Here is an 11,272-nt window from a genome sequence, read left to right on the forward strand (position 1 = left end):
CTAGTGCCGTTGCATTGCTGTGTGATGAATATCTAATAAGTAAGTTTGTTTGTCAGCAGTGTCGTGTTCCACCTCTCCCTGTCCCCAGCCTCCAAACTCAATTCAGAATAAATTCCACTTTATAGATGAGTGAGTGAGAAGCAGCTTAGCAGCATAGTGTGTGCTTTACTTTCGAACGTAAGAAGTGGTTTTAATTTATAAACTATAGCTGTAGCTGAGAAATCCTTTAACCTTTTAATCTCAAATTATTTATGGCTTTCTTTTACTTTTAATAGATTTGTTTTTTCTTTTTCCTTTTTTTTTCCTCTCACCTGAGACTCAGGAGGGTTTTCCCACTGCTGCATCAGTCAGTGTGTGATAGGATAAGGGGATATTAGTCTCAGAACAGTGCTTTATGAGGTTTTTTTTTTAATGGAAAGGAATTTAGGATGTGTATCCTGTCAGATCTGTATGAATAATTCCTAAAAGACAAGTAGAATTTGACCTTTGCCACCAGTAATTATCATTGTCCTTGAAATTAACATGACAAATCTCTATTTGCATTTTCTTTTTAATTTATTATAATTGTAATTTTTAAAGATTCACTTGATGGTGTTTGTACCCAGGAGCATCCATGAGAATTTCCTGAAAATACTGAGAATATAAAGAATTAAATCCTCTTAAAATGATTTTTATACAAAAAGATAATTGTGCTTGTTTGTTATCCAAACTACAAGGACACACATCTTATGGGCTTATAGCCATTTGATTCTTTTTATAGGCTCAGTTATGGTTCACTTAAATATACTGCTAGACTTTTTTTTTTCTTGCAGTGCATTTTAATGATATCTGCTTTCCAATATACAAACTGTGCTTTGAAATCTAAATGAGTTATGAACAAAGAAGTATCACTAGATGTACTGTGTATGCTAAGGCAAGCCGTTAAGATGGATGCCAGGAAACAGATATGTCCACTTCTAGGAACATTTTCAATGGAAATTTTCCAGAGATGGCTAATTTAATTGTATTTTTGTGCAACAATTAGGAGGGAATTACGATAGTTCTTTCGACGCGGAGAAGGGAGTGGGCACTATTGTCATTGCAAAGCCCTTGGATGCAGAGCAGAGGTCAATATATAATATGACTGTGGAGGTCACCGATGGAACAAACATTGCCACGACTCAGGTAGAATATCACATTCCTTTCTTGGCAAGTTTTTCATTTGTTAGTGGAACGTATATGCTGTAAAAATTCATGATTTTGCCATTCAAATAAAACTTCATCCTTTGAGACCACTGTTAACTAATGGAAGGGATATTTTTCAAAGCCTTTCCACCTGGTTGTGAAGAATTGATGTCGAAGGTTTCAAAGTGTTATTTCTCCTTTTGTCCTCTTTATGCTCACACGAAAGTGATTTGCCTTCCTCAAGCTGAAGGAGTCCCTATCACAGCTGGTGAAGCTTAGATTTTGACAATTGTATCACCCCATAATGGTCCAAAATACAATAGTGCTTCTGTGGGGTTGGGGAATATTGCTATTGATTGTATTAAATTGAGTTTATACCTCTTATCCTCCTAAGACCCAAATGTGGGACACAGGATCAATCGTTCTAAGAAGAAATTGTTCTGAGGCAAAACTTAAAATTCAAAGGGTCTCTCCTTTAGTGTCACTGTCTGCAATTACATTGTCTTCAGGGGAACAGCCCCTTTGAACCCTGTAAAATTAGGCTTGCTTATCAGCCTCAGTGCCTTTCAGCAATTAAAAAGTCAGGTCAGATAAATGTGAAGAGCTGGTATTATGTTGGCTCTGACACATCATTGTCAGAGAGTCCCTGACGTGGAACCTGGGTATCTGTTCAGTGGGAACCAATCTGGTCATGGCACAGGGACAGGGACTCTGTGGTCCAGGTGCCACGAGGGAGACTCCAAAGAGCAAAATCTTTCAATACAAGGTGGAGTTGTGGGGTATGAATTAGGTAGGGCCTGAAATCCTATATCTGGATTAGTGCCCAAGTGTAAAATATGCCTATAGCCTGCATGTTCCTTGACACATAGGGAAAAATGCATACTGGTGAAGAACACCTGTGTGCAGCCTCAAATCCCAGATTAAATGTGGTTTATAGAGGAAATGAAAAAAAATACAGGTCTGTGATGTTATTTGCTTCTTTATAATGCAGAAGAAAGGCCTGAACGTTTTTATATTTACATATATGATTGCATATGCAGATGCTTCTGTTTTAAATTGCCTTGTTGCTCAAATGGTTCAGGAGTGAATCTGTGTTTAGTGAGTCACAACAGCAGCTTGCCTACGAGACTGCTAAATCATTGAGTGCTTTCTCAGTCTGAACTCCTGTTTATCCCTAATCCCTGAATACCCTAAGTATCCCTATCTGATAATTTCTCCTGATAATCCATTCTTGATAAGAAAACATCAGTTGATAGTAAATTAGGTGGTAGGAAATATGCTGTTTTCCCAGTTAGTTTCAGAAATTAATTGCACCTCTGCTAAAAACATCCCTTATTTTTAACTTGATTATATCTGGCGTATATTGCCTGTTATGCCTTTCTCAGTTCAATTATAGAGCTCTTTAAAAACCAATATTTGCTCTCCAGGAAGACACTTACTCAGAATAGTCAAATCACATCCCAGTCTTCTGGAAGACAAGCGAAGGAGAATGATTGACCTCTTCACGTTCCCTTTCCATAAGGCATTTTCTTCAGCCCTTGAGTACTTCTTTTGTTTTGCTTTGTTTTTAATCTTGGTGACACTCTCACTCCACATTTCAGAAATGTGCTGTTGAATCCCTAACAGTTTTTTTTTATTGCAAACATTTCAGCCAAACAAATATTAAAAAGCACAGAGTATTTCAAACATGACAGCTAGAAGTAAATTTTCTTCTCGTGGATATTATGTTTATTGTTTTTGCTGCGTCTGATTTAATAAATTGACCCCCATGACAGTCCTCAAAACCTATTTTGATGAAAACCCTACATTTTTAATTAAAACATATGGTAAAAACATATTTCAGTAAAGCTGTTGCATTCTAAAAGAAGCATAAGCATTCTTTGTAACTGTGGTGTGATTTAAAAATGTAAGATAGTATTTAAGATTGCATTAGGTTCTCTTTGGTGGATACAGACCTTCTTTCCTCCACCTTCTTCTTTACATGTGGATACTGTTCAAGTTTTTAACTGTGGCCCAGACAACATCTGAGAATGTGTTTCCTTTTGGTCTTCCCAACAGAGATTTCGAAAGTGATCATTATCTCAAAGCTGCCAGAATTATGGCCTGCCTAATTATCTCTTCCTTTTACAAAACTTCCGTACTGTATTTTTGATATTTGGAGCCTTTGGTTTCCTTATTCATTTTTATTTCCTTTAAGAATAGTAACTAAAAAATCAAACTGATAGGTTAAGTAAAATATGTCATAGAGTCAAAAAAGCATCTACTGATGGCTCTCAATAGACTTGCTCTGAGTTTCACTAAAATGCATTGTAAGTATTTTGTCTCATACACATCGTACCACCTGCATTTTTGAGTATCACCGCAAGAAGATACAGTAGAAGAGGAAGCGGGTAGAAAACGAATGTATAAATTCATCCCCATGTATAACAATAAAATAATATAAAGCCTCCCTCAAAGTGCAATGGTTTATTATGAAACAGCTGATCATTGCCATGCCAAATGGAACAATCTTGCTTTTTATTCCACCCCACCTGTTTCCTTTTATTTCTTCCTGGCCTTTTGTCTATTACACAGTTGGAGGTGGTAAAACACAGCGTAAAAATGGCAAAGATTTTTGCTTTGGTAACAGGATCCCTGGCACAGAGTTGCAGAAGTATCTTCAACAATGTTCCTGCATGCCTCTAACTCTGATAAAATGCTCACTTCCTTCATGCCTTACTGTGCACATGGTTCACTACCCTACCATGAGAGGAATGAAATCGTTGTGATTTAAAAGTTACACCTGTTGTATTAGTGGTGAAAAGAGCATAAGGAGTATTAAAAACAAACAAAACAACACAGTTCCTTTGTAAGTGAAAGCCTGTTTGGTTTGGGCATGATCAGGAGTTCAAAAAGGAATCTCCAAAGAAAGAACCAAAGCGCTAGGGCTTGTCGAGATGCTGCCACTCACCACATGCTGCTCATCCAACTGAGCCCCAGGTGGATGAAGGGGGAAAAAGACAAAGAAATATTGACTCCTTTGATTTATATATTTGGAGTGTGGGTATAAAGCTTCTAGGAAAGCTGTCTCCTGACTTAGCCAGGGAGAGCTTTAGTTCTTTCTTTTAGCTTAATTCATGATTGCTCAAGGCCACGCGGTAATTTATTAAAGGCTGAAGGCATATGTTGACTCTAAATCCCTGTGAAACATGATTCTTGCAGCTGCTAAGCGAGCTGTTGGCCTTGGGGAAAGGACGGGGCTTCTGCAGCAAGATGCAGTGACCCTGCTCCTTGCCACCTCCACTGCCTCCCTTCAGGCTGGGAAAGGGTCTTTTGCCCTCGTTTGAGCATAAAAAGGACTCTCCCAGCAAGAAGTCAGTGTAAAGGCAGCTAAATGCCTCCTGACCCAGCTTTGACTAACTTTGTGTAATAGAAGAGGATCTCTTGGTTATGAGTCAGGTTTATCCCAAAGCCTCCTTATTTTACTGAACAACTCAGATCCTTTACATCCAAGCACAACCCAGGAATAACGCTTACTTATTTCTTTGTAGTGCATACTATGGAGTTACACAAAATACCCACAGAAGTAGGGTACAGTGGGGACCAATACTATGTGATGGTAATTTTTCACTTTTATTGGGAATGTTGTACTAGCAGATAATTAATTTTTTAAGAACAGACTCCTAGAGTCATGGTATTAGATGAAGAAGACAGCTTTACTTCTTGTTTATTTTCTCCTTCTTTCTCATCATCCTAGCTGCTATAAAAAAAGTGCATTAAAGCCTGAAGGGTGATGTTCCAAGACAGAAGGCAAAAGGTGCCTCAGTTTCACTTACTGCAAAACCATCTCATTATTTCCCAGTAGAGTGAACACTCAGAGTTCCCTCTGAGTTTTTGTTGATCAATAAGTGTTGCTTGTAATACCTTCAGCTGGAGCCAACCAGGCTGGAAGAGCAGACTGGAGAAGTTACTGCTCACTGCCCCTGTTCTGACTCTCTGTGGACTTTCATTTATTCTTCTCAGGACTGACCTTTAGCTGTGAGCTTCAGGATACCAAGCTTGGTCTCACCTTTCAGAGAACACTTTTCCTTATGAGATTGTTTTTTAACAAAGAGGTGCTGATAGATCACCGTGGGTGAGGGTGGTTCTTTTAACTGAATGGTAAAAAGCTCTTCTTAAAGGACCATGGCCAAAATGTAGAAAAAACACTAAAGCCTGTCAGAATAGGTTCTGGGCTGTGGATTCTTCTAGAATGAACAAAACACATGGGGTTTAAATTCAGTTTTTCAGGTTTTCTCAGTTGAATGTTTCCTCCAAACTTACTTTTCTGTCCTATCCAGCAATCTCAGCACTGCCTTGCCTATGAGAAGACGACTTTTCCCCCCATTTTAATGTAACACAATGGGCATGGTAAAGTATAAATAACAGGCCACTGAGGTTGATGGGGAAACTGTTTGCATTTTTATGGTAAGGTTGGCGTTTGGAAGTGAGAAAAACCTGTCAGGAAGTAGCAAATAAAGCTGTGTGGTAGCACTATTGAAAGCAATATTAAATCAAAATAGGTTTTCAAAATCTGTACAAAAGCGTAACCTGAGTTTAAGCAATTCAGGCTCTTAATAGGTTGTACTACAACACTGTGCCCAGACCAAGCAATTAGCCAAGCAGATTCTTCCAGCTCCAAATGTCTCTAAAGCAGTTCCTGGCATTTATCCAGTTTTCACTCAAATAAGTTCGTGCCTAAACCAAAGGTATTTGTGATGGGCAACATTAAAAACAGCTTTGGAGAGACTTCCTGCATTAGGTTTTGTCCTGCTTTGATTTGATTGTATTTCTCTAGGCCTTTCACTTACCATTTTGAATGCAAAGTCTTTGCTAATGCTCCGAGTGTTACTTTGCCTAATTTGTAAGCTTGGAGGCCCGTGAATCCTTTATTTGAAATTTGCTTTAACTGTGGGAAATAGGAAGTGAACAGGGAGAAGCAAATCTTTTATAGCGAGGTGCTTGCTCGGACTGTAAATTAGGCTGTGCACAATGGGAGCAGAAGGAGGCAAGGCTGCCTTTCTGAAGCCTGCGATGCGCGGGAAAAGATACGAGCTTTCAAGGATAACCAGGCAGAAGCTGCTTTGCTCCGTGTTTGCTTTATGAGCGTGGAAGAAATACTTACAGCTAATGTTTGTCTATAAAAAGTGGTTTAGTCAGTAACCTTGCACAGTCCTCGGCAAACAGGAATCCCTACTTAGAAGTGAACAAATAGTAAACATTCCCATTCATCACCTTCTGGAGATGTGTTGGGAAACTTTTAAAGCCTGTCTTTGATTTTACACAATGGGCATTGTCACAGCTTAACACTCCAGGCACCTACACAGTAATAAGGGATATTTATGCAACACAGCTCATTCCTGCCATATCTTCCCTTTGGAAATAAAGGTGAAGAAAGTATTAAATTGCACATACACTGTGAGTCTTTGAGTTGCTTCACTACAATAACACTTCGTTTTGGGTCAGAGACATGCAACAGGCTGGCTACAGCTTAAAGCTTCAAGGAGCAGAGTGCTGGCCCTTTTGAAGTCAGTGGGAAACTTGCCAGTAGTACCAAGATTTTATGCTTAAGTTTGGCAGCTGTTAAATGAATTTGAGTAACTTTCCTCATATTAATGATGTGGTGGCATTTGGTTTACTCAGTTTTACATATGTTTGTAGGATCAGGTTTTCTATGAGCCTGATGTTTGTGTCAGTGTAACATTTGTCTGTAATCAAAGGAAAAAATTGACCCCTCTTTTTAAGTAACACCTTACTAGAAGTCATCCTGCTGGAGCAGGAAATCTATATAGGAAGGTGTCATTTTAAAGCGATCTAGTAAAATGGGGGTGGCTCAAAAATAAACGTAAAACATCTTCCCCAGCTTTGCCACTGTTCTTCTCCTGTGGCTTTGGTAAGTCATTTGACCTTGCTGCAAGGCAGTGTTTTACTGGGCAAAGGATGGGGATAATAATAATCACTTGCTCCTCAAAAATGTTGTAAGGATTGAAGTACTAATATGTATTTAAAATGGCATTCAAGTTCCATTTTATTTTACCTGATTTTGTTTCAAGTAGCTCCCAAGTCAGTTAAATTTTTAAAAACAGAAGAGTTTCATTCTCTCCTTTTCCATAGCTTCTGGGTTTAACTGAGCTCTGTATAATCAGTATTCCCACATATAATCTACCTTTCTTTTCTTGCAAGGAAAATCCACCTCCTCTGTTAAAGGAGAGACCATAATGTTAAAATTACAGTTGACTCTTGGGGATTTTGAGGGACACATGACAAAAATCAGAAATACACTTAACTGCTTTAATAGAAGAAATTATGAATCAATAATGACCTCTTTATTCATTAGCATCTCTAACCCACCACCTTCCATCTCCAGATGGAAGTAGCTGTTGAAATGCAGAGTATGTAATAAATAATGCGTATTTCAATGTGGATCACTTGACAAATCATTAAAATACTGTCATCTCTGGGGAAGATGCCTGCCACTTAAACAGGCATTTGATGAGATTTACAGTAGATATGAAGTTAAAGGAAGAAAAAAAGGGGGCAAAAAAAGTTCTTCTTTTCTGGAAACTATCAAAGCAATTTTAAGTGTGTAGTTCCCTCTAAGTTTGACAACCACAGCAAGTGAGGACTTCCATTTTGTTATCTTCTCCCCTCTCCATGCCTCTCACTCCCCAGGCACCATCATGGTCCATCTATGAGTGTTTCTCAGGGCATTAGCTCATATCTTTTTCAGTGGGAGGAAATGCTGCTTTGCGAATCCACACTGTAATTTCCATAGTCTCATGGCTTACCCTTGGTCTTTGATGCTGATCCAGACCAACTCTGCTTAGTTTTTGCAGTCTAGTGAAGGCATCAATCATGGAGCTGTGGCTGGCACAGTCATGGTGCAAACTTTGCAGAGGATAAAGCTTTATGCCCTCCTCTGCTTTCCCAATTTTCCAGTCATCCCAAAATGCATTCAATACAATGGAAAGTGAACCCCAGCACTGGCGTGATCACGCACCACACAAACAAACAGGATGTCACTACTGTAGAGTACCTTTAAGTCACACTGGTGTGCATCTGTATATTTTATTTGTTTTCTTACAGAATAGCTTACGCCTGCACACAGCAATGTTAAAAACAAATTGAGACAACAAGCCTGTCCTTCACATGTCAGCTTATGTATTCAAGGTAGACTCTGCTGTACTAGCATCAGCAGAATCAAGCGTGCTCGGTATTTTCAATTGAATCCATTTGAAAAGTTCTTATTTCTATTAGACTATCTAAAGTGCTACATGACAAAGTTTTGGGCCACTAATGAAAAGTAAAATAAGTTGTGTTGTTGCCTGTGTTAACAATGAAGCAGTAAAATAATCCAGCCATGTTACAATAGTACATGGCAAGGACTGAGGGTATCAAAACTGGTAATCAGATTATCCCCAATTCATATTGCTTCAGTGTATCTTCCTTACACCAACAAATGTGGTTCAGCACTGGCTCTGTGTCCCAGTAGAGTAGACTTGAAGTCTTTCATTTTTTCCTCAGGCTTTCTTTCATATATTACAACTCATTTCTTCACATGTTTTTCAGCTGTGGGTTTGGCTTCTTTTTTTTTCCTCAGTCAGGTCAGATCATGCCTTGATATATTGTACAGCAAGAACAAAAATATAAAAAGCTAGGTAACTATTCTTCATTATTATAGACTCAGCAATGTATATTTCCTCCCAGTTTTATTGCTATCTGTCCAAGTTTGAAGCATAACGTAATATAGGCTTTGGCCTGCTTCATTCTGGCGTAGCATAATCTGGTGAAAATTAAATCGTATGGAATGCAGGATTGAAGTCCTATGCCATTTAACTTACAGAGCATTTAATTTCAGCTTTTAAACAGTTCCCAGGCTAGATCATTACAACTGCTGCTTACAATTGCTCATGTTCCTTCTGGTAATGTGTTCTGCAAACACTTCCACATATCATGGAAATCTAAAGTTTCATTTCTCTCTGAGGCCAACATCTGTTTGTGCGATATTACAGTAAAAGTATAACTGCGTTTTTCTTCTTTTAAGAAAGTATGGGTGAACGGGGCTTGATCAGGCAAAGTCATAAAATATTTGGTTAAAAAAGAACCACGTACTTTATAGAAAAACAATGAAAATATCATGAGAGATGGGTCGAGTCTCCTAGGTTTAGGAAAGAGTCCTGTGCATGGTCTTTCCAGTGTCATTCATTGAGCTATTTCTTATTTCAAAGTCTGTGAATAAAATATTGTTCTATTTCAATCACTATAAAATTATGTGTGTGCTTTCACAGGCATATTCTGCAAAAGAAACTTTTTGTTTCCAGTGCTGAAAAAAAAAGCAACTCCTTACATTACATCTTTCACTATGATGTAGTTTGTCAAGGGATTTGCTGCCATGCTGCCCAAAGTAATCCATAGCATACGAAGTCTGGAAAGCAAATTTTCTGTAGGGAGTGACTTTTCCAATGGTGAAAAACACAAAACCTCATCAGAGCCACACACGCATAATATTGCATGGTCACAGTGGTTTTGAAAGGCAAAGTTTGGAAAACAGGGATTCTTATTAGTTACCAGGGGCAGCTTGTGATGTATTGAAATGGGTGTAATAGGCAGCAACAGCAGCATCCTTGATGCCTTCCCCCCCTCTAAGTTTCTTTAGGGATCAATACTAAGGTTTTAAAGAGGCAAATGGCACAGTGTTCATTCACATTTTTAGCAGTTCTAATGATCATAAATTGCAACAGAAAGGAGGCAAATAGATGTGTCAATGTTCATAACAGCATAAGGTGTAACAGTAACCTGAAGTCTCCCCTGCTAGCACAACTTGACATGGCTAGTACATCCAAACACAACATACTGGGCAGCAAACAATCAGGATTTAGCCAAATCTTGATTGTATAAAAAGCAGATTTAAGTAACATGAAAAGGTTTCTTTTATAGCCTTATTAATAGTGAAGGGAAAAGGAAATCCCATAATAGCTCTAGAAGTCTGCTAGACCAGAGCAGTTACAACGGATGAGAAAATCTTTCCTATAACCATTGTAGGAATGTTTTCCAATCTACAGATACTGAAAATACGGACTTCTTCATCAGGGTGTGAGTAGGTCTTATAATTAGAAACATTTTGGCTCCAAAGTCACATCCTTCCTATTTCTTTTGATCTGAACAGTAAGTATTTAATATTATGTTTCTTAGTCTCGCTATACAGCAGCATAACATCATCAGCCATGTAAAGTAAATTACATTTCTCTAGGTGCCTATTCAGTACTCTGACTAGTCTTTAATAACTTCAAGTGTTTTTCTTTTATTAACTGTAGGTTCTTATAAAAGTGTTGGATAACAATGATAATGGCCCAGAATTCTCTCACCCAAGTTACGATGTCACCATTTCAGAGGACATCCTCCCCGATACTGAAATTCTGCAAATTGAAGCTATAGACAGAGATGAAAAGCATAAGTTGAGCTACACTATTCACAGCAGCATCGATACAGTCAGCATGAGAAAATTCAGAATTGATCCCAGCACTGGGGTGCTCTATATTGCTGAGAGATTAGACCACGAAGCTCAAGATAAGCACATCCTTAATGTCATGGTAAGAATGCAATATTCACTTGGCACAGACACAATCACTGCTGCTTCAGATGCATATGTGTTTTATGTCTTTGCATGAGCAAAGGACTCTTAGTGCAGTAAGTACTCATTAATTTCATCTTGCCTGCACTGCTGTGTATTTATTTTACATTTTTTATTGGGATTTTTTTGGAAACTTATTGTGAATTCGTTGTATGGAATATGATGTGATTTGCTATCTCGAGGGACAGCAAGCAGGAAATTATTTAATCTCGTGGCATCTGGTGCTCTCACTCAAGGTAATTTTCAGTTTCTGAAGTGAGGCTGAAAGTTATTTGAGAAGTTACTCATAGGGAGGTAACTGCTTTCTGGCCATAGAGAGTGGCACAGCCTTTCTGGAAAGAAGCCTTGTTTATAGTTTACTTTTATGGACTTACTTCAGTACATAAACTCTTGATATACAAAATAGCTTTCATCTACATTTCCAAATGTTGGGGGGGGGGGGGGGGGGGGAGAGCAGAT

At 38.4% G+C, this 11,272-nt stretch overlaps 1 protein-coding gene across 1 annotated transcript in view; it reads left to right on the plus strand.

Moving 5' to 3' along the window:
• Positions 1 to 1,024: 1,024 nt before the first annotated feature.
• LOC104413689 (protocadherin Fat 3-like) overlaps positions 1,025 to 11,272 on the plus strand; it is a gene marked incomplete at both ends in the record, with an annotated part of 85,214 nt that continues 74,966 nt past the window's right edge. The window contains 2 exon segments of the mRNA XM_010024754.1: positions 1,025 to 1,164; positions 10,497 to 10,772. Coding sequence (XP_010023056.1) covers positions 1,025 to 1,164; positions 10,497 to 10,772 — 416 coding nt within the window.

The sequence above is a fragment of the Nestor notabilis genome, unplaced genomic scaffold (genome assembly GCF_000696875.1).
Source record: "Nestor notabilis isolate BGI_N333 unplaced genomic scaffold, ASM69687v1 scaffold3492, whole genome shotgun sequence".
NCBI lineage: Eukaryota > Metazoa > Chordata > Aves > Psittaciformes > Psittacidae > Nestor > Nestor notabilis.